At 45.2% G+C, this 24,147-nt stretch overlaps 1 protein-coding gene across 6 annotated transcripts in view; it reads right to left on the bottom strand.

Annotated features, from left to right (window-relative positions):
- NCSTN (nicastrin) overlaps positions 1-24,147 on the bottom strand; it is a 51,597-nt gene that overhangs the window by 15,317 nt on the left and 12,133 nt on the right. For all 6 annotated transcript variants that reach the window (XM_074529745.1, XM_074529744.1, XM_074529747.1 and 3 more), the window contains 8 exons: positions 21,143-21,288; positions 18,990-19,143; positions 17,048-17,157; positions 13,665-13,817; positions 11,127-11,231; positions 9,511-9,588; positions 8,145-8,314; positions 3,921-4,023 (listed from right to left, as the gene is read on the bottom strand). In XM_074529745.1, the coding sequence (XP_074385846.1) occupies positions 3,921-4,023; positions 8,145-8,314; positions 9,511-9,588; positions 11,127-11,231; positions 13,665-13,817; positions 17,048-17,157; positions 18,990-19,143; positions 21,143-21,288 (1,019 nt within the window). The remainder of the gene's footprint in view (positions 1-3,920; positions 4,024-8,144; positions 8,315-9,510; positions 9,589-11,126; positions 11,232-13,664; positions 13,818-17,047; positions 17,158-18,989; positions 19,144-21,142; positions 21,289-24,147) is intronic.

The following is a 24,147-nucleotide window of genomic DNA, read 5'->3' as shown; positions in this document are numbered from 1 at the left end:
AATCCCATATCCCAAATCCCAAGAATTCCTTGGATCCCAAACCCCAGATCCCGAATCTGAAACCCCAGGAGTGCCCTCGCTCCCAAATCCCAGATCCCAAATCCCAGGAACGCCCCGGATCCCAAATCCCAAAATCTGGATCCCAAACCCCAGGAATGCCCTGGATCCCAAATCCCAGATCCCAGGAATCCCCTGGATTCCAAGTTCCAGGTCCCAAACCCCAGGAACTCCTTGGATCCAAAATCCCAGATCTCAAATCCCAGGAATCCCCCAAATCCCAAAATCTGGATCCCAAACCTCAAGAATCCCCTGGATCCCAAGTCCCAAATCCCAGGAATCCCAGATCCCAAATCCCAAGAATTCCTTGGATCCCAAACCCCAGATTCCGAATCTGAAACCCCAGGAGTGCCCTCGCTCCCAAATCCCAAATCCCAGGAATGCCCTGGATCCCAAATCCCAGATCCCAGATCCCAAATCCCAGGAATGCCCTGGATCCCAAGTCCCAGGTCCCAAATCCCAGGAATTCCTTGGATCCGAAATCCCATTTCTCTAATCCCAGGAATCCCCCAAATCCCAAAATCTGGATCCCAAATCCCAAGAATTCCTTGGATCCCAAACCCCAGATCCCAAATCTGAAACCCCAGGAGTGCCCTCGCTCCCAAATCCCAAATCCCAGATCCCAGATCCCAAATCCCAGGAACGCCCTGGATCCCAAATCCCAGATCCCAGATCCCAGATCCCAAATCCCAGGAATTCCTTGGATCCCAAGTTCCAGGTCCCAAACCCCAGGAATTCCTTGGATCCGAAATCCCAGATCCCAAATCCCAGGAATCCCCCAAATCCCAAAATCTGGATCCCAAATCCCAAGAATTCCTTGGATCCCACATCTCAAGAATCCCAAGTCCCAAATCCCAGGAATCCCATATCCCAAATCCCAAGAATTCCTTGGATCCCAAACCCCAGATCCCGAATCTGAAACCCCAGGAATGCCCTCGCTCCCAAATCCCAGATTCAGATCCCAAATCCCAGGAATGCCCTGGATCCCAAACCCCAGATCCCAAACCCCAGCAATCCCCTGGATCCCAAGTTCCAGGTCCCAAATCCCAGGAATTCCTTGGATCCACAATCCCAGATCTCAAATCCCAGGAATTCCCCAAATCCCAAAATCTGGATCCCAAATCCCAAGAATGCCTTGGATCCCAAATCTCAAGAATCCCCTGGATCCCAAGTCCCAAATCCCAAATCCCAAGAATTCCTTGGATCCCAAATCCCAGATCCCGAATCTGAAACCCCAGGAATGCCCTCGCTCCCAAATCCCAAATCCCAGGAACGCCCTGGATCCCAAATCCCAGATCCCAGGTCCCAAATCCCAGGAATTCCCTGGATCCCAAGTTCTAGGTCCCAAATCGCAGGAATTTCCTTGGATCCCAAATCCCAGATCCCAAATCCCAGGAACACCCCGGATCCCAAATCCCAAAATCTGGATCCCAAACCCCAAGAATTCCTTGGATCCCAAATCTCAAAAATCCCCTGGATCCCAAGTCCTGGATCCCAAATCCCAAGAATTCCTTGGATCCCAAATCTCAAGAATCCCCTGGATCCCAAGTCCCAAATCCCAGGAATCCCAAATCCCAAGAACTCCTTGGATCCCAAACCCCAGATCCCGAATGTGAAACCCCAGGAATGCCCTCGCTCCCAGATCCCAGATCCCAGGAACGCCCTGGATCCCAAATCCCAGATCCCAGATCCCAGATCCCAGGAACCCCCCCGGATCCCAAATCCCAAAATTTGGATCCCAAACCCGAAGAATTCCTTGGATCCCAAATCTCAAAAATCCCCTGGATCCCAAGTCCCAAATCCCAGGAATCCCAAATCCCAAATCCCAAGAATTCCTTGGATCCCAAACCCCAGATCCCAAACCCCAGCAATCCCCTGGATCCCAAATTCCAGATCCCAGATCCCAAATCCCAGGAATCCCCTGGATCCCAAGTTCCAGGTCCCAAATCCCAGGAATCCCCCAAATCCCAAAATCTGGATCCCAAACCCCAAGAATTCCTTGGATCCCAAATCTCAAAAATCCCCTGGATCCCAAGTCCTGGATCCCAAATCCCAAGAATGCCCTGGATCCCAAGTCCCAAATCCCAGGAATCCCAAATCCCCAGAATTCCTTGGATCCCAAACCCCAGATCCCGAATCTGAAACCCCGGGAGTGCCCTCGCTCCCAAATCCCAAATCCCAGGAACGCCCTGGATCCCAAATCCCAAAATCTGGATCCCAAACCCCAAGAATTCCTTGGATCCCAAATCTCAAGAATCCCCTGGATCCCACGTCCCAAATCCCAGGAATCCCACATCCCAAATTCCAAGAATTCCTTGGATCCCAAATCCCAGATCCTGAATCTGAAACCCCAGGAATGCCCTCGCTCCCAAATCCCAGATCCCAAATCCCAGGAACCCCCCCGGATCCCAAATCCCAAAATTTGGATCCCAAACCCCAAGAATTCCTTGGATCCCAAATCTCAAAAATCCCCTGGATCCCAAGTCCTGGATCCCAAATCCCAAGAATTCCTTGGATCCCAAACCCCAGATCCCGAATCTGAAACCCCAGGAATGCCCTCGCTCCCAAATCCCAGATCCCAAATCCCAGGAATGCCCTGGATCCCAAATCCCAGATCCCAAACCCCAAGAATTCCTTGGATCCCACACCTCAAGAATCCCCTGGATCCCAAGTCCCAAATCCCAGGAATCCCAAATCCCAAGAACTCCTTGGATCCCAAACCCCAGATCCCGAATCTGAAACCCCAGGAATGCCCTCGCTCCCAAATCCCAAATCCCAGGAACGCCCTGGATCCCAAATCCCAGATCCCAGATCCCAAATCCCAGGAATGCCCTGGATCCCAAGTTCCAGGTCCCAAATCCCAGGAATTCCTTGGATCTGAAATCCCAGATCCCAGATCCCAAATCCCAGCAATCCTCTGGATCCCAAATGCCAGGTCCCAAATCCCAGGAATTTCCTTGGATCCGAAATCCCAGATCCCAGATCCCAAATCCCAGCAATCCTCTGGATCCCAAATGCCAGGTCCCAAATCCCAGGAATTTCCTTGGATCCGAAATCCCAGATCTCAAATCCCAGGAACCCCCCCGGATCCCAAATCCCAAAATTTGGATCCCAAACCCCAAGATCAATGCCTTGGATCCCAAATCTCAAGAATCCCCTGGATCCCAAGTCCTGGATCCCAAATCCCAAGAATTCCTTGGATCCCAAATCTCAAAAATCCCCTGGATCCCAAGTCCCAAATCCCAGGAATCCCAGATCCCAAATCCCAAGAATTCCTTGGATCCCAAACCCCAGATCCCGAATGTGAAACCCCAGGAGTGCCCTCGCTCCCAAATCCCAAATCCCAAATCCCAGGAACGCCCTGGATCCCAAATCCCAAACCCCAGATCCCAAACCCCAAGAATTCCTTGGATCCCAAACCTCAAGAATCCCCTGGATCCCAAGTCCTGGATCCCAAATCCCCAGAATTCCTTGGATCCCAAACCCCAGATCCCGAATCTGAAACCCCAGGAATGCCCTCGCTCCCAAATCCCAGATACCAAATCCCAGGAATCCCCTGGATCCCAAATCCCAGATCCCAAACCCCAAATCCCAGGAATCCCAAATCCCAAGAATTCCTTGGATCCCAAACCCCAGATCCCGAATCTGAAACCCCAGGAATGCCCTCGCTCCCAAATCCCAAATCCCAGGAACACCCTGGATCCCAAATCCCAGATCCCAGATCCCAAACCCCAGGAATCCCCTGGATCCCAAATCCCAAATCCCAGGAACACCCCGGATCCCAAACCCCAGGCATGAATTCCAGGATCCCCCCAACCCCAGGAATTCCCAGAATCCCAGAAATCCCGGGAATCCGGCGGGACCTTGGCGGTGTCGCTGACGTGCTCCAGCTGCTCCTCGGGGCTCAGGCCCTCGGGATAGCGGAGCCCGAGGCTCTCGGCCGTGTCGTAGATGCTCTGGAAGTACCTGGGCACAAAACACGGGGAAAGTTCAGGAAAAATCCGGGAAATATCTGGGAAAAATATCCAGGAAAAATCCAGGAATAATCCTGGAAAAAAAACCAGAAAAAATCCGCGAAAAATCAGGAAAATATCAGGGAACAAAATCCAGGAAAAATCCGGGAATAATCCGGAAAAAATCTGTGAAAAATCTGGGAAATATCCGGGAGGAAAAGCCAGGAAAAATCCACGAAAAATCTGGGAACAAAATCCATGAAAAATCTGGGAAAAATCCGGGAAAAATCTGGGAACAAAATCCGGGAAAAATCTGGGAACAAAATCCGGGAAAAACCCAGGAAAAATCTGGGAACAAAATCCAGGAAAAATCCAGAAAAAATCCGTGAAAAATCTGGGAAATATCAGGGAACAAAATCCAGGAAAAATCCGGGAATAATCCCAGAAAAATCCAGAAAAAAATCAGCGAAAAATCTGGGAAATATCCGGGAACAAAAGCTAAGAAAAATCCACGAAAAATGTGGGAACAAAATCCAGGAATAATCCTGGAAAAATCCAGAAAAAATCCGGGAACAAAAATCCAGGAAAAATCCACGAAAAATCTGGGAGCAAAATCTAGGAAAAATCCGGGAATAATCACAGAAAAATCAAGAAAAAAATCAGTGAAAAATCTGGGAAATATCTGGAAACAAAATCCAGGAAAAACCCAGGAAAAATCTGGGAACAAAATCCAGGAAAAATCTGGGAATAATCCCAGAAAAATCCAGAAAAAAATCCGCGAAAAATCTGGGAAATATCCGGAAACAAAATCCAGGAAAAAATCAACGAAAAACCAGGAAGCAAAATCCAGGAGAAATTTGGGAAAAATCGGGGAAAAATCTGGGAACAAAATCCGGGAAAAATCTGGGAACAAAATCCGGGAAAAACCCGGGAAAAATCTGGGAACAAAATCCAGGAAAAATCCGGGAAGAATCCTGGAAAAAATCCGGAAAAAATCCGCAAAAAATCTGGGAAATATCCGGGAACAAAAACCAGGAAAAATCTGCAAAAAATCTGGGAAATATCTGGGAACAAAAAATCCAGGAAAAATCCATGAAAAATCTGGGAGCAAAATCCAGAAAAAAATCCGTGAAAAATCTGGGAAATATCTGGGAACAAAATCTATGAAAAACCCAGGAAAAATCCAGAAAAAATCCACGAAAAATCGGGGAACAAAATCCAAGAAAAATCTGGGAAATATCCGGGAACAAAATCCAGGAAAAACCCAGGAAAAATCTGGGAACAAAATCCAGGAAGAATCCGGGAATAATCCTGGAAAAATCTGGGAACAGAATCTGAGAAAAATCTGGGAACAAAATCTGGGAAAAATCTGGGAACAAAATCCGGGAAAAACCCAGGAATAATCCTGGAAAAATCCAGAAAAAATCTGTGAGAAATCTGGGAAATATCCGGAAACAAAATCCAGGAAAAAATCCACAAAAAATCTGGGAGCAAAATCCAGGAGAAATTTGGGAAAAATCTGGGAACAAAATCCAGGAAAAATCTGGGAATAATCCTGGAAAAATCTGGGAAAAACCCAGGGAAAATCTGGGAAAAACCCAGGAAAAACCTGGGAAAAACCTGGGAAAAATCCAGGAAAGATCTCGGGAAAATCTGGGAACAAAGCCCAGGAAAAATGCGGGATTCCCAAATTCCTGCTGAGCATCCCAGAATTCCTTTGGAAAACCCAAACCGGGGTCACGGGGGGTGAATCCCAAAAAAAAAAAAAAACCCTGGAAGGGGAGCGGAATCAGCGGGGCGAGAATTCCATGGAAAATTCCGGGAGCAGCCTCCGGAATCGCAGCTGCGGCTGCGGCTCCCAGAAAACGCCGGAATTCCCAATTCCCTCTCGCCTGTCCGAGCAATTCCCTGCCGCCCTTCCGAGCATTCCCGCGGGAACGGACGGAATTCCCGGATTCTGGGATGGGATTGCCACGGGAATGGATGGATCCCGCTGGAATTCCTGGATTCTGGGATGGGATTGCCACGGGAATGGATGGATCCCGCTGGAAATCCTGGATTTGAGGGATGGAATTGCCACGGGAGTGGATGGATCCCGCTGGAAATCCTGGATTTGAGGGATGGGATTGCCATGGGAATGGATGGATCCCGCTGGAATTCCTGGATTTGAGGGATGGGATTCCTGTGGGATCCTGCTGGAATTCCCAGATTTTTCCTGTCCCAGAATTCCAAGATTTGTACCTGTTCCAGAATGCCTAAATTCCCAGAATTCCCAGATTTTTCCTGTCCCAGAATTCCAGGATTTGTACCTGTTCCAGAACGCCCAAATTCCCAGAATTCCCAGATATTTTACCAGTTCCAGAATTCCCGGATCTGCACCTGTTCCAGAATGCCCAAATTCCCAGAATTCCCAGATTTTTCCTGTCCCGGAATTCCAGGATTTGTACCTGTTCCAGAACGCCCAAATTCCCAGAATTCCCAGATATTTTACCAGTTCCAGAATTCCAGGATTTGTACCTGTTCCAGAACGTCCAAATTCCCAGAATTCCCAGATTTTTCCTGTCCCAGAATCCCTGGAATTCCCAATTTTACTTGTACTAGAATTTCCAGATTGATGTGTCCCAGAATTCCTGGGTTTTACCGGTCCTGGAATTCCTGGAATTCCCGGATTTTTCCTGTCACGGAATTCCAGGATTTGTACCTGTTCCAGAGCGCCCAAATTCCCAGAATTCCCAGATATTTTACCAGTTCCAGAATTCCAGGATTTGTACCTGTTCCAGAATGCCCAAATTCCTGACATTCCCAGATTTTTCCTGTCCCAGAATTCCAGGATTTGCACCTGTTCCAGAATGCCCAAATTCCTGACATTCCCAGATTTTTCCTGTCCTGGAATTTCAGGATTTGTACCTGTTCCAGAACACCCAAATTCCCAGAATTCCCAGATATTTTACCAGTTCCAGAATTCCCAGAATTCCACTATTTGCACCTGTTCCAGAATGCCCAAATTCCCAGAATTCCCAGATTTTTCCTGTCCCGGAATTTCAGGATTTGTACCTGTTCCAGAACGCCCAAATTCCCAGAATTCCCAGATATTTCACCAGTTCCAGAATTCCTGGATCTGTACCTGTTCCACAACGCCCAAATTCCCAGAATTCCCAGATTTTTCCTGTCCCGGAATTTCAGGATTTGCCCCTGTTCCAGAATGCCCAAATTCCCAGAATTCCCAAATATTTTACCAGTTCCAGAATTCCAGGATTTGTACCTGTTCCACAATGCCCAAATTCCCAGAATTCCCAGATTTTTCCTGTTCCAAAATTCCAGGATTTGTACCTGTTCCAGAGCGCCCAAATTCCCAGAATTCCCAGATATTTCACCAGTTCCAGAATTCCTGGATCTGTACCTGTTCCAGAATGCCCAAATTCCCAGAATTCCCAGATTTTACCTGTCCCAGAATCCCTGGAATTCCCAATTTTACTGGTACTAGAATTTCCAGATTTATGTGTCCCAGAATTCCCGGGTTTTACCGGTCCTGGAATTCCTGGAATTCCCGGCATTCCCGGATTTTACCTGTCCCGGAATTCCTGGATTTTACCTGTTCCGGCATTCCCGGGTTTTACCTGTCCCTGAATTCCCGGGTTTTACCTGTTCCGGCATTCCCAGATTTTACCTGTCCCTGAATTCCCGGGTTTTACCTGTTCCGGCATTCCCGGGTTTTACCTGTTCCGGAATTCCCGGCATTCCCAGATTTTACCTGTTCCGGAATTCCCGGATTTTACCTGTTCCGGCATTCCCGGTTTTACCCGTTCCAGCATTCCCGGATTTTACCTGTTCCGGCATTCCCGGGTTTACCTGTTCCAGCATTCCCGGTATTCCCGGGTTTTACCTGTCCCTGAATTCCCGGATTTTACCTGTTCCGGCATTCCCGGATTTTACCTGTTCCGGAATTCCCGTCATTCCCAGTTTTACCTGTTCTGGCATTCCCGGGTTTTACCTGTCCTGGCATTGCCATCATTCCCAGATTTACCTGCCCCAGAATTCCTGGAATTCCCTGAATTCCCGGATTTTACCTGTCCCGGCATTCCCGGTTTTACCTGTTCCGGAATTCCCGGAATTCCCGGCATTCCCAGATTTTACCTGTTCCGGAACTCGGCCCGGTGGTCGCCCAGCACGGCCCCCGGGATGCTCCGGACCCTCAGGAACCTCTGGAATGACGAGGGCGGGAGGGGCTGGGACACGTCCGGCTCCTGCACGGAAACCCCGGAGCCCGAGCTGGAATTCCGGAGCGCGGAAAGGAGGCGCTGGACCTGGAAAAACAGCGGGAAAAACAATGGGAATAATGGGAATGACAATGGGAATGATGGGAATGACAATGGGAATAATGGGAATGATGGGGGGTGCTGGGATGTGGGGAAACCCCGGAGCCGGAGCTGGAATTCCGGAGCTTGGAAAGGAGATCCTAGACCTGGGAAAACACCGGGAATAATGGGAATGACAATGGGAATGACAATGGGAATAATGGGAGGTATTGGGATGTGGGGAAACCCTGGAGCCGGAATTCTAGAGTGCGGACAGGAGCTTCTTGAGCTGGGAAAACAGCGGGAATAACAATGGGAATGATGGGAATGACAATGGGAATCATGGGAATGACAATGGGAATGACAATGGGAATGATGGGAATGACAATGGGAATGATGGGAATGACAATGGGAATGATGGGAATGACAATAGGAATAATGGGAATGACAAGGGGAATGATGAGAATGACAATAGGAATAATGGGAATGACAATGGGAATGATGGGAATAACAATGGGAATGACAATGGGAATAATGGGAATAACGGGAATGATGGGAATGACAATGGGAATGATGGGAATGATGGGGGGTGCTGGGATGTGGGGAAACCCCGGAGCTGGAACTGGAGCTGGAATTCTGGAGCTTGGAAAGGAGATCCTGGACCTGGAAAAACAACGGGAATTCCTATTGGGAATGATGGGAATAACAACATGAATAACAACGGGAATACCAACAGGAATAATGGGAATGATGGGAATAATGGGGGACATTGGGATGTGGGGAAACCCCGGAACTGGAACCGGAGCTGGAATTCCGGAGCTTGGAAAGGAGATCCAGGACCTGGAAAAACAGCAGGAATAATGCTGGGAATAACGGGAATGACGGGGCTGGAATCCCGCTGGAAATCCCAGAGATTTGGTCGGAATATCCACGGAAAATGGGGAGTTTGGGATCAGCCCAGGGGGTTCTTTGGGATGGAATTCCCACTGGGAACCTGAACTGGGTGGAATTCCCAGTGGGATTCGGAACTGGGAAATCAAACTGGATGGAATTCCCGCTGGGAATTTGAAATCCCAGATTTTGCTGGGAATATCCCAGGAATGGTGCCAGGGTTTGGATTCCTGGGAAAGGCTCCCATTCCATTCCAGGATGGGTTGGCAGGGAATTCCCAGGGATTCCCAGGATTGGGAACATCCCCAGCTCACCTGGGCATCCACGGATTTGTTCCGGCGGGAGACGGGATCCGTGTGCATCCAGAGCATGGAATTGTTCATCAGGGACACCTGGAAAACAGCCAGGGGGGAAATTGGGGAAAAAAATCAGGGATGGGGTGGGAACTCCTGGGAAAAATCAGAATTGGGATGGGAAATTCAGGGAAAACTCGGGAATCCCAAGGGAAAACTCAGGAATTCCCAGGGAAAACTTGGGAATCCCAAGGGAAACTCGGGAATTTGAACTCCAGAGCAAACTCAGGGAATTCCAAGGGAAACTTGGGGAATTTTGGAGGAAACTCGGGAAATCCCAGGGAAATCAGGGAATTGCCAGGGAAATCAGGGAATTCCCAGGGAAAACTCAGGAATTCCCAGGGAAAACTCAGGGAATCCCAAGGGAAAACTCAGGGAATCCCAGGGAAAACTCAGGGAATCCCAAGGGAAACTTGGGGAATTTTGGAGGAAACTCAGGAAATCCCAAGGGAAATCAGGGAATTCCCAGGGAAAACTCGGGAATCCCAAGGGAAACTCAGGAAATCCCAGGGAAAACTCGGGAATCCCAAGGGAAACTCGGGAATTGCCAGGGAAATCAGGGAATTCCCAGGGAAAATTCAGGAAATCCCAAGGGAAACTCAGGAATTCCCAGGGAAAACTCAGGAATTTGAACTCCAGAGCAAACTCAGGGAATTCCAAGGGAAACTTGGGGAATTTTGGAGGAAATCAGGGAATTCCCAGGGAAAACTCGGGAACCCCAAGGGAAACTCGGGAATTCCCAGGGAAATCAGGGAATTCCCAGGGAAAACTCGGGAATCCCAAGGGAAACTTGGTGAATTCCCAGGGAAATCAGGGAATTCCCAGGGAAATCAGGAAATCCCAGGGAAAACTCAGGGAATTTGGGAGCAAACTCAGGGAATTCCAAGGGAAAACTCAGGAATTCCCAGGGAAAACTCGGGAATCCCAAGGGAAAACTCAGTGAATTCCCAGGGAAACTCAGGAATTCCCAGGGAAATCAGGGAATTGCCAGGGAAATCAGGGAATTGCCAGGGAAAACTCGGGAATCCCAAGGGAAAACTCAGGAATTGCCAGGGAAATCAGCGAATTCCCAGGGAAACTCAGGAATCCCAAGGGAAACTCAGGAATCCCAAGGGAAATCAAGGAATTCCCAGGGAAATCAGGGAATTCCCAGGGAAAACTCAGGAATCCCAAGGGAAACTCAGGAATTCCCAGGGAAATCAGGCAATTCCAAGGGAAAACTTGGGGAATTTTGGAGGAAACTTAGGAATTCCCAGGGAAAACTCGGGAAATCCCAGGGAAAACTCGGGAAATCCCAGGGAAATCAGGGAATACCCAGGGAAATCAGGGAATTCCCAGGGAAATCAGTGAATTCCCAGGGAAAACTCGGTGAATTCCCAGGGAAATCAGGGAATTGCCAGGGAAATCAGTGAATTCCCAGGGAAACTCGGTGAATTCCCAGGGAAATCACGGAATTGCCAGGGAAATCAGGGAATTCCCAGGGCAATCAGGGAATTCCCAGGGCAATCAGTGAATTCCCAGGGAAATCAGTGAATTCCCAGGGAAATCAGGGAATTCCCGGGAAGGTTCCCCCGGACCTGGCCCAGCTCCAGGAAGGCGCCCACGTTCTCCAGGCGCAGCGGGAACTTCTCCTGCTCCATGTCAAACACCAGGCGCGAGCTGCCGATGTAATCGAAGCTCTCCTGGGAAAGGGAACGGAATAACGGGAGTGGGAAACGTGGGGAAAATGGGAATGGGGATGGGGATGGGGGTGGGAATGGGAAACATGGGGATGGGAAAAGGGGATGGGGGTGGGAATGGGAATGGGGATGGGAAACGTGGGGAAAATGGGGAAATGGGGAAATGGGGAAATGGGGATGGGAAAAGGGCAATGGGGATGGGAAACATGGGAATGGGAAAAGGGGAAAGGGAGATGGCAAAGGGGGAATGGGGAAAGAGGAATGAGATTGGGATAGGGAAAAGGGAAATGGGAATGGGAAAGGGGGAAAAGGGGAAAAGGGGAAATGGGAATGGGAAAGGGGAATGGGAATGGGGAAAGGGAGAAGGCAAAGGGGGAATGGGGAAAAGGGAATGGGAATGGGGAAAGGAAAAGGGGAAATAAAAATGGGGAAATGGAAATGGGAAAGGGGAATGGGAAAGGGAAAGGGGAAAGAGGAAAATGGGAAAGGGAAATAAGAATGGGATAGGGAAAAGGGCAATGGGAATGGGAAACATGGGAATGGGAAAAGGGGAAAGGGAGATGGCAAAGGGGGAATGGGGAAAGAGGAAAATGGGAAAGAGGAATGAGATTGGGATGGGGAAAAGGGGAATGGGAATGGGAAAGGGGAAAAGGAGAATGGGAATGGGAAAAGGGGAAATAAAAATGGAGAAATGGAAATGGGAAAGGGGAATGGGAAAGGGGGAATGGGGAAATGGGGGAAAGGAATGGGAAAGGGAAAAGGGAATGGGGAAAGAGGAAAATGGGAAAGAGGAATGAGATTGGGATGGGGAAAAGGGGAATGGGAATGGGAAAGGGGAAAAGGGGAATGGGAATGGGGAAAGGAAAAGGGGAAATAAAAATGGAGAAATGGAAATGGGAAAGGGGAATGGGAAAGGGGGAATGGGGAAATGGGGGAAAGGAATGGGAAAGGGAAAAGGGAATGGGGAAAGAGGAAAATGGGAAAGGGGAATGAGAATGGGATAGGGAAAAGGGAAATGGGAATGGGAAAATGGGAATGGGGATGGGAAAAGGGGAAAGAGAGAAGGCAAAGGGGGAATGGGGAAAAGGGAATGGGAATGGGGAAAGGAAAAGGGGAAATAAAAATGGGGAAATGGAAATGGGAAGGGGGAATGGGAATGGGATAGGGGAAAAGGGGAAATGGGGAAATGGGGAAAAGGGAATGGGAGAAACGGGAATGGGGAAAATGGGGAAAGGGGAAAGGGAGAAGGCAAAAGGGGAATGGGGAAAAGGGAATGGGGAAAGAGGAAAATGGGAAAGGGGAATGAGAATGGGAAAGGGGAAAAGGGGAATGGGAATGGGGAAATGGGAAAGAGGAATGGGAATGGGAAAGGGGAAATGGGGAAAAGGGAATGAGAGAAAGGGGAATGGGGAAAATGGGGAGAGGGGAAAGGAAAAGGAAAAGCAAAATGGGAAAGGGAAAGAAAAAGAGGGAAAAGGAAAGGCAAAAGGGGAAAAGGGCAATGGGATTGGAAAAGGGGGAATGGGAAAAGGGAAAGGGAAAATAAAAATGGGGAAATGGAAATGGGGAAATGGAAAGGGTAAAGGGGAATGGGAAAGGGGAATGGGAAAGGGGAATGGGAAAGGGAGGAAATGGGAAAGAGGGAAAGGGGAATGGGAAAGGGGGGAAAGGGAAAATGGGAAAGGAGAAAAAAAGGAAAAAGGGGAAAGGGGAAATAGAAAAGGGAAAATGGAAACGGAAAAGAGAAAAGGGAAAGGAAAAACCAAGGAATGAAAGAGAAAGAAATGGAAAAGAAAGAAAGAGAACAGAGAAAAGGGGAAAAACCAAAAACCAGAGCCAGTCCCACCCAAAACCCCAGGAAAAGCCCATTCCCAAGGGCTGGGATTGATCCCAAGGATTTGGGGCTGGATCCTGAGAATCCCAGGATGGATCCTGGGATGGATCCCATGGAATTCTGTCTCTCACCCCCTGGAAGAAGACGAAGAGCTCGTTCCTGAGCTGACCCCAATCCCACCCAAAAACCCAGGAAAAGCCCATTCCCAAGGGCAGGGACTGATCCCAAAGATTTGGGGCTGGATCCTGGGATGGATCCCAGGGAATCCCAGGATGGATCCCATGGAATCCCAGGATGGATCCCAGGGAATCCCAGGATGGATCCCATGGAATCCCAGGATGGATCCCAGGGAATTCCAGGATGGATCCCATGGAATTCCAGGATGGATCCCAGGGAATTCCAGGATGGATCCTGGGATGGATCCCATGGAATTCTGCCTCTCACCCCCTGGAAGAAGACGAAGATCACATTGCTGAGCTGACCCCAATCCCACCCAAAAACCCAGGACAAAACCCATTCCCAAGGGCAGGGACTGATCCCAAGGATTTGGGGATGGATCCCAGGGAATGCCAGGATGGATCTATTGGAATTCTGTCTCTCACCCCCTGGAAGAAGACGAAGAGGACGTTGCTGGGCAGGCTCTGGGCGCCGGGGGCTCGGTGCAGGGCCTGCGCCGCCGCCAGCAGAGCCACGAAGGAGCCGACGGCGGCCTCGGCCCCCGGGGCCACGTTCCAGAAAAACGAGTGGCTGTCCACCTGGAAAACATGGGAAATACAATGGGAATGTTCCAGAAAAACGAGTGGCTGTCCACCTGGGAATGGGGAAAATAATGGGAATGTTCCAGAAAAACGAGTGGCTGTCCACCTGGAAATGGGAAATAATGGGGAAATAATGGGGAAATAATGGGGAAAATAATGGGGAAAATAATGGGGAAAATAATGGGAATGTTCCAGAAAAACGAGTGGCTGTCCACCTGGGAATGGGGAAATAATGGGGAAAATAATGGGAATGTTCCGGAAAAACGAGTGGCTGTCCACCTGGGAAACATGGGAAATAATGGGAATGTTCCAGAAAAACGAGTGGCTGTCCACCTGGGAATGGGGAAATAATGGGAAAATAACAGGAAAAATAATGGGAATGTTCCAGAAAAACGAGTGGCTGTCCACCTGGAAATGGGGAAAATAATGGGGAAAATAATGGGGAAAATAACAGGAAAAATAATGGGAATGTTCCAGAAAAACACCTGGGAAATAGGGAAAAATAATGGGAATGTTCCAGAAAAACGAGTGGCTGTCCACCTGGGAAATGGGGAAAATAATGGGAAAATAATGGGAAAGTTCCAGAAAAACGAGTGGCTGTCCACCTGGAAATGGGGAAATAATGGGGAAATAACAGGGAAAATAATGGGAATGTTCCAGAAAAACGAGTGGCTGTCCACCTGGGAAACATGGGAAATAATGGGGAATGTTCCAGAAAAACATCTGGGAAACATGGGAAATAATGGGGAATGTTCCAGAAAAACGAGTGGCTGTCCACCTGGAAACATGGGAAATAATGGGGAAAATAATGGGGAAAATAATGGGAATGTTCCAGAAAAACGAGTGGCTGTCCACCTGGGAAACATGGGAAATAATGGGAATGTTCCAGAAAAACACCTGGGAAATAGGGAAAAATAATGGGGAAAATAATGGGGAAAATAATGGGGAAAATAGTGGGAATGTTCCAGAAAAACGAGTGGCTGTCCACCTGGGAAATATAGTAAATAATGGGGAAAATAATGGGAATGTTCTGGAAAATTGAGTGGCTGTCCCCCTGGGAAACATGGGGAAAATAATGGGAATGTTCCAGAAAAACATCTGGGAAACAGGGAAAAATAATGGGGAAAATAATGGGGAAAATAATGGGGAAAATAATGGGGAAAATAATGGGAATGTTCCAGAAAAACGAGTGGCTGTCCACCTGGGAATGGGAAATAATGGGGAAAATAACAGGAAAAATAATGGGAATGTTCCAGAAAAACGAGTGGCTGTCCACCTGGAAAACATGGGAAATAATGGGAATGTTCCAGAAAAACACCTGGGAAACAGGGGAAAATAATGGGGAAAATAATGGGGAAAATAATGGGAATGTTCCAGAAAAACGAGTGGCTGTCCACCTGGGAAACATGGGAAATAATGGGGAAAATAATGGGAAAAATAATGGGAATGTTCCAGAAAAACGAGTGGCTGTCCACCTGGAAATGGGGAAATAATGGGAATGTTCCAGAAAAACGAGTGGCTGTCCACCTGGGAAACATGGGAAATAATGGGGAATGTTCTGGAAAAACGATTTCCCCAGGATTTTCCCCACAATTTCCCCATGACTTTCCCAGATTTTCACCCACGCTTTTTCCCAGATTTTTCCCAGGATTTCCCCACAATTTTCCCAGATTTTCCCCACAATTTTCCCAGGATTTCCCCATGATTTTCCCCGATTTTTCCCATGATTTTTCTCAGGATTTTTCCCATAATTTCCCCAGATTTTCCCCACAATTTTTCCCAGGATTTTTCCAGGGATTTCCCCACAATTTCCCCAGGATTTTCCCACACTTTTCCCCAGATTTTCCCCACAATTTCCCCAGGATTTTTCCCATGATTTCCCCACAATTTTCCCAGGATTTCCCCAGGATTTTCCCCACAATTTTTCCAGATTTTCCCCACAATTTTTCCCAGGATTTTTCCAGGGATTTCCCCACAACTTCCCCAGGATTTTCCCAGATTTTTCCCATGATTTCCCCATGATTTTTCTCAGGATTTCCCCACAATTTTCCCATGATTTTCCCCACAATTTTTCCCAGGTTTTCCCCACAATTTCCCTACAATTTTTCCCAGTTTTTTCCCAGAATTTCCCCATGATTTTCCCCACAATTTCCCTGATTTTCCCCACAATTTTCCCAGGATTTCCCCATGATTTTCCCATGATTTTCCCCTCAATTTTTCCAGGGATTTCCCCACAATTTCCCCAGGATTTTCCCCACAATTTCCCCAGGATTTCCCCACAATTTTTCCCAGGATTTCCCCAGGATTTTCCCACAATTTTCCCAGATTTTCCCCACAATTTTTCCCAGATTTTCCCCATAATTTCCCCAGGATTCCCCCAGGATTTTTCCAGGATTTTCCCCACAATTTTCCCCATGATTTTTCCCACAATTTCCCCAGGATTTCCCCACAATTTCCCCAGATTTTCCCCACAATTTCCCCAGGATTTCCCCATGATTTTGCCAGGATTTCCCCATGATTTTCCCCGATTTTTCCCATGATTTTTCTCAGGATTTTTCCCAGATTTTTCCCATGATTTTCCCCACAATTTCCCCAGGATTTTCCCCACAATTTCCCCACAACTTCCCCAGGATTTTCCCCACAATTTTCCCAGATTTTTCCCAGAATTTCCCCAGGATTTTCCCCACAATTTCCCCTCAATTTCCCCAGGATTCCCCCAGGATTTTTCCCCACAATTTTTCCAGGAATTTCCCATAATTTTTCCCAGTATTTCCCCACAATTTCCCCAGGATTTTCCCCACAATTTTCCCCAGATTTTTCCCAGATTTTCCCCACAATTTTCCCAGATTTTCCCCACAATTTTTCCAGGGATTTCCCCACAATTTCCCCAGGATTTTCCCCACACTTTTCCCCAGATTTTCCCCAGAATTTCCCCACAATTTCCCAGGATTTTCCCCACAATTTTTCCCAGGATTTCCCCCTAATTTTCCCCAGGATTTCCCCACATTTTTTCCCAGGATTTTGCCCACAATTTCCCCAGGATTTTTCCAGGGATTTCCCCACAATTTTTCCCAGATTTTCCGCACAATTTCCCCAGGATTTCCCCCACAATTTTCCCAGGATTCCCCCACCCTTTTCCCAGATTTTTCCCAGATTTTTCCCAGGATTTCCCCACAATTTTCCCAGATTTTCCCCACAATTTCCCCAGGATTTGCAGCCCCTCTCACCCTGGTGGCCGCCAGCACCACGCGCTGCTCGGGCTGCAGCCGCCCCGAGGCGTTGATGGGCTGGAGGGAGCTCCAGACATTGAAATCCAGCAGGGGATCACACACAATCTCTGGGAAAGGGAAAAAATTCCAGAGGTTGGGAAAAAACAGGAAATCCCTCTGAAAAAATGGGGAAAATGGGATTTTTCTGGGAGTTTTTATGGAAAAAAATGGAGTTTTTATGGGAAAAAAGGGATTTAGGGAGGTCCAGACATTGAAATCCAGCAGGGGATCACACACGATCTCTGGGAATGGGAAAATATTCCAGGGGTTGGGAAAAACCAGGGAAAAACCCCGAAATCCTGCTAAAAATGGGATTTTTCTGGGAGTTTTTATGGAAAAAAATGGACTGGTGGGATTCAGGGAGTTCCAGACATTGGAATTCCCAGGATTTCCACAGGATTTCCTCAGGATTTTCCCCAGGATTTCCCTGTGAATTTCCCTGTGTTTTTCCCAGGATTTCTCCAGTATTTCCCTGTGGTTTTCCCAGAATTTCTCTGTGATTTCTCCAGGATTTCCTCAGGGTTTTCCCCATTATTTCCCTGTGTTTTTCTCAGGATTTCCCTGTGAATTTCCCAGGTTCCCCAGGATTTTCCTGTGGCTTCCCTGCGACTTCCCCAGGATTTCCACATTATTTCCTCAGGGTTTTCCCCAGGATTTCCTTGTGGTTTTCTCAGTGTTTTCCTATGAATTACCCCAGGATTTCCCTCTGTTTTTCCCAGAATTTCCCCAAGACTTCCCAGTGAATTTCCCCAGGATTTCCCTGTGTTTTTCCCAGATTCCCCAAGATTTCCCCAGGATTTCCTCAGGGTTTTCCCCAGGATTTCCCTGTGGTTTTCCCATTATTTCCCTGTGAATTTCCCCACGATTTCCCTGTGAATTTCCCAGAATTTCTCTGTGATTTCTCCACGATTTTCCCAGCATTTCCCTCTGTTTTTCCCATTATTTCCCTGTGTTTTTCTCAGTATTTCCCCGTGAATTTCCCTATGAATTTCCCCATTATTTCCCTGTGAATTTCCCCACGATTTCCCTGTGATTTTCCCCATGATTTCCCTGTGAATTTTCCCAGAATTTCCTTGTGGCTTTCCCAGAATTTCTCTGTGATTTCTCCAGGATTTCCTCAGGGTTTTCCCCAGAATTTCCCTATGAATTACCCCATGATTTCCCTCTGTTTTTCCCAGGATTTCTCCAGGACTTCCCTGTGAATTTCCCCAGAATTTCCCTGTGTTTTTCCCAGAATTTCCCCACGGTTTTCTCAGATTCCTCCAGGATTTGAGCTGCTGACCTGGGTTGATGCTGAAGGCGCTCTGCAGCCCCAGCAATGCAGCCCCAGCAATGCAGCACTGCCCCAATCCATTGCAGCCCCCATGCATTGATGCATTACGTACCAGGGTTGATGCTGAAGGCGCTCTGCAGCCCTAGCACAGCCCCAATGCAGCCCAGCCCCCATGCATTGATGCATTCCTACCCGGGTTGATGCTGAATGTGCTCTGCAGCCCCATTGCAGCAGCCCCAGCACAGCCCCAGCAATGCAGCACAGCCCCAGCACAGCCCCATTGCAGCCCCAGCAATGCATTCCCTACCAGGGTTGATGCTGAAGGTGCTCTGCAGCCCCACTGCAGCCCAGCCCCATTGCAGCACAGCCCCCATGCATTGCTGGAATGCACAACTCACCCGGGTTGATGCTGAAGGCGCTCTGCAGCCCAGCACAGCCCCAGCAATGCAGCAGCCCCAGCACAGCCCCATGCATTGCTGGAATGCACAACTCACCCGGGTTGATGCTGAAGGCGCTCTGCAGGGAGCTGCGGCGCATGCAGGTGACGGTGCTGGCGGCCCCACTGCAGCAGCCCCAGCACAGCCCCAGCAATGCAGCAGCCCCAGCACAGCCCCCATGCATTCCTACCTGGGTTGATGCTGAAGGCGCTCTGCAGGGAGCTGCGGCGCATGCAGGTGACGGTGCTGGCGGCCGCGTGCATGTGAGCCTGCAGCTGCAGCGCGCACAGCGGGAACGGCGGCGCCGCGGCCCCGGGGCCCGGCACGTTGTGGGCGCGGTAACACTGCAACAAACACAGCATGGTCATTTCTTATTTTTATAAATTTTAAACAGTTTTTGGAGTTTTTTTTTGCCTTTTTTTACGGATTTTTAATGGGATTTTTAATGGAATTTTTAATGGATTTTTAATGGAAATTATAATAGAATTTGTAATGGAATTTATAATGGAATTTATAATGGAATTTGTAATGGAATTTGTAATGGAACTTTTAAAGGATTTTTTAATGGATTTTTAAATAGAATTTGTAATGGAATTTGTAATGGAATCTGTAATGGAATTTGTAATGGAATTTTTAATGGAATTTGTAATGAAATTTTTAAAGGAATTTTTAATGGAATTTTTAACGGAATTTTTAAAGGATTTTTTAATGGAATTTTTAATGGAATTTTTAATGGAATTTTTAATGGATTTTTTAATGGATTTTTTAATGGATTTTTTAACGGAATTTTTAATGGAAATTTTAATGGAATTTTTAATGGAATTTTTAACGGAATTTTTAATGGATTTTTTAATGGAATTTGTAATGGAATTTGTAATGGAATTTGTAATGGAATTTGTAATGGATTTTTTAATGAATTTTTAATGAATTTTTTTTGCAGAATTTTTAATGGGTTTTTATTAAACAAACACAGCAATCACTTCTTATTTTTATAAATATTAAACATTTTTTGGCATTTTTTTCTGCCTTTTTTTATGGATTTTTAATGGAATTTTTAACGGAATTTTTAATGGAATTTGTAATGGAATTTGTAATGAAATTTTTAAAGGATTTTTAAATGGATTTTTAATGGAATTTTTAACGGATTTTTTAATGGAGTTTTTAATGGAATTTTTAATGGATTTTTAACGGATTTTTTAACGGATTTTTTAACGGAATTTTTAACGGAATTTTTAACGGAATTTTTAACGGAATTTTTAACAGAATTTGTAATGGAATTTGTAATGGAATTTTTAATGGAATTTTTAACGGAATTTTTAATGGAATTTTTAACGGAATTTTTTACAGAATTTTTAATGGAATTTTTAACGGAATTTTTAATGGATTTTTTAATGGAATTTTTAACGGATTTTTTAATGGAATTTTTAACGGAATTTTTAACGGAATTTTTAACGGATTTTTTAACGGAATTTTTAATGGAATTTTTAACGGAATTTTTAATGGATTTTTTAATGGAATTTTTAACGGAATTTTTAATGGATTTTTTAATGAAATTTTTAATGGAATTTTAAACTGAATTTTTAATGGAATTTTTAACGGAATTTTTAATGGATTTTTTAATGGAATTTTTAACGGATTTTTTATGGAATTTTTAATGGAATTTTTAACAGAATTAGTAATGGAATTTGTAATGGAATTTTTAATGGAATTTTTAATGGAATTTTTAACGAAATTTTTAACGAAATTTTTAACGAAATTTTTAACGAAATTTTTATGAACTTAAACGATTTTAAATCGAATTTTAGCGCATTTTACCGGGTTTTAACGAATTTTAAAGAACTTTTAATGGATTTTTAATGGGATTTTGAATGGGATTTTTAAAGGGATTTTTAATGGGATTTTTAATGGGATTTTTAAAGGGATTTTTAATGGGATTTTTAATGGGATTTTTAAAGGGATTTTTAATGGGATTTTTAAAGGGATTTTTAATGGGATTTTTAATGGGATTTTTAAAGGGATTTTTAATGGGATTTTTAATGGGATTTTTAAAGGGATTTTTAATGGGATTTTTAAAGGGATTTTTAATGGAATTTTAAACGGCATTTTTAACGGCATTTTTAACGCAATTTTAAATGGAATTTTTAATGGCATTTTTAATGGAATTTTAAATGGAATTTTTAACGGAATTTTTATGAACTTAAACGAATTTAAATTGAATTTTAGCGCATTTTACCGGGTTTTAACAAATTTTAAAGAACTTTTAAGGGATTTTTAAAGGGATTTTTAAAGGGATTTTTAATGGGATTTTTAATGGGATTTTGAATGGGATTTTTGCCCCCTCACCTCTTTGATGAGCTGGGTCTCGTTGGCGTCCTGCAGCAGGAAAATGGGGAAGGGAAAATCCTCAAAGGAGAGCCCGGAGCCGCCCGGGTTCCACTGGGAGCCGTTGCAGTGAGCAAACTGGGGGCCGTAGGTGTCTGAATAAACACCTGGAAAATGGGGGAAAAATGGTGAAAATTGGGTTAAAAATGGGCAAGAAATGGGCAAGAAATGGGCAAGAACTGAGGGCCATAGGTATCTGAATAAACACCTGAAAAATGGGGAAAAAATGGAGAAAAATGGGTAAAAAATGGGCAAGAACTGGGGGCTGTAGGTGTGTGAATAATGGGGGAAAAACTGTGAAAATTGGGTAAAAAATGGGCAAGAACTGGGGGCTGTAGGTGTCTGAATATACACCTGAAAAATGGGGATAAAATGGAGAAAATTGGGTAAAAAATGGGCAAGAACTGAGGGCCATAGGTGTCTGAATAAACACCTGAAAAATGAGGGAAAAATGGAGAAAAATGGGCAAGAACTGAGGGCTGTAGGTGTCTGAATAAACCCCTGAAAAATGGGGGGAAAATGGTGAAAATTGGGTAAAAATTGGGTAAAAATCTGGAGTTTCCTGGGTTCCACTGGGAGCCATTGCAGTGAGCAAACTGAGGGCCGTAGGTGTCTGAATAAACACCTGAAAAATGGGGAAAAAATGGTGAAAAATGGGTAAAAATGGGCAAGAACTGAGGACCATAGGTGTCTGAATAAATACCTGAAAAACGGGGGAAAAATGGTGAAAATTGGGTAAAAAATGGGCAAGAACTGGGGGCCATAGGTATCTGAATATACCCCTGAAAAATGGGGAAAAATGGAGAAAAATGGGTAAAAAACGGGCAAGAACTGAGGGCTGTAAGTGTCTGAATAAACACCTGAAAAATGGGAAAAATGGGTAAAAAACGGGCAAGAACTGAGGGCTGTAGGTGTCTGAATAAACACCTGAAAAATGGGGATAAAATGGAGAAAATTGGGTAAAAAATGGGCAAGAACTGAGGGCCATAGGTGTCTGAATATACCCCTAAAAAATAGGGATAAAATGGAGAAAATTGGGTAAAAAATGGGTAAAAACTGAGGGCCATAAGTGTCTAAACAATGGGGGAAAAACTGTGAAAATTGGGTAAAAAATGGGCAAGAACTGGGGGCTGTAGGTGTCTGAATATACCCCTGAAAAATGGGGATAAAATGGAGAAAATTGGGTAAAAAATGGGCAACAAATGGGGGCTGTAGGTGTGTGAATATACACCTAAAAAATGGGAAAAAATGGGTAAAAAATGGGCAAAAACTGAGGGCCGTAGGTGTCTGAATAAACACCTGAAAAATGGGGGAAAAATGGAAAAAAATGGGTAAAAAATGGGTTAAAAAAGGGTAAAAATGGGCAAGAACTGGGGGCTGTAGGTGTGTGAATAAACACCTGAAAAATGGGGATAAAATGGAGAAAATTGGGTAAAAAATGGGTACAAAATGGGCAAGAACTGAGGGCCATAGGTGTCTGAGTAAACACCTGAAAAATGAGAAAAAAATAGGAAAAAAGGTGAAATATGCAAAAAGAATGGTGAAAAAATGGAATAAAACGGGGAAAACCAGGGGAAGAATGGGGGAGAAAATGGGAAAAAGGAGGGGAAAAATGGGAGGAAAATTTAAGAAAAAAATGGGGAGAAAAATGTGAAGAAACTGAGAAAATGGGGGAAAAAATGGGGAAAAAATGGGGAAAAAATGGGGGAAAAATGGGGAAAAAATGGGGAAAAAATGGGGAAAAAATGGGGGAAAAATGGGGGAAAAATGGGAAAAAAATAGGGAAAAATGGGGAAAAAATGGGGAAAAAATGGGGGAAAAATGGAAAAAAATGGGAAAAAAATGGGAAAAAAATAGGGAAAAATGGGGAAAAATAGGAAAAAAATGGGGGAAAAATGGGAAAAAAATGGGGGAAAAATGGGAAAAAAATGGGGAAAAAACAGGGAAAAAAATGGGAAAAAATGGGGAAAAAAATGGGAAAAAAATGGGGAAAAAAATGGGAAAAAAAATGGGAAAAAATAGGGAAAAAATAGGGAAAAAAGGGGAAAAATGGGGAAAAAATGGGGAAAAATTGGGAAAAAGGGGGGGAAAAGGGGTGAAAAAGGGGGAAAAAAGGGGGGAAAAAGGGGGGAAAAAATGGGGAAAAATGGGGAAAAAATGGGAAAAAAATGGGAAAAAAAGGGGAAAAAAAGGGGAAAAAATGGGAAAAAAAAGGGAAAAAAATGGGAAAAAAATGGGGAAAAAAGGGGAAAAAATGGGGAAAAAATGGGGAAAAAATGGGAAAAATGGTGAAAAAAATGGGGAAAAAAATGGGGAAAAAAATGGGGAAAAATGGGAAAAAATGGGGAAAAATGGGAAAAAAATGGGAAAAAAATGGGAAAAAAATGGGAAAAAAATGGGGAAAATTGGAAAAAAATGGGGAAAAATGGGGAAAAAATGGGGAAAAAATGGGGAAAAAAAGGGAAAAAAAGGGAAAAAAAAGGGGAAAAATGGGGAAAAAAATGGGAAAAAAATGGAAAAAAATGGGAAAAAAATGGGAAAAAAATGGGAAAAAAATGGGAAAAAAAGGGGGTGGAAATGGGAAAAAAAGGGGGGAAAAATGGGAAAAAAAGGGGGAAAAATTGGAAAAATTGGGAAAAAATTGAGAAAAAAATGGGAAAAAATTGGGGAAAATGGGAAAAAAATGGGAAAAAATGGGGAAAAATGGGGAAAAAATGGGGAAAAATGGGGAAAAAATGGGGAAAAAATGGGGAAAAAATGGGGAAAAAACGGGGAAAAATGGGAAAAAATTGGGAAAAAAATGGGAAAAAATGGGGAAAAAATGGGGAAAAATGGGGAAAAAATTGGGAAAAAAATGGGGAAAAATGGGGAAAAATTGGGAAAAATTGGGGAAAAAATGGGGAAAAATAGGGAAAAAATAGGGAAAAAATAGGGAAAAAATAGGGAAAAAATAGGGAAAAAAAGGG

Source organism: Zonotrichia albicollis, chromosome 30 (genome assembly GCF_047830755.1).
Source record: "Zonotrichia albicollis isolate bZonAlb1 chromosome 30, bZonAlb1.hap1, whole genome shotgun sequence".
NCBI classification, from domain to species: Eukaryota; Metazoa; Chordata; class Aves; order Passeriformes; family Passerellidae; genus Zonotrichia; species Zonotrichia albicollis.
Note: the sequence above shows the minus strand (reverse complement) of the source record. Positions and strands in the feature narration are given on the sequence as shown.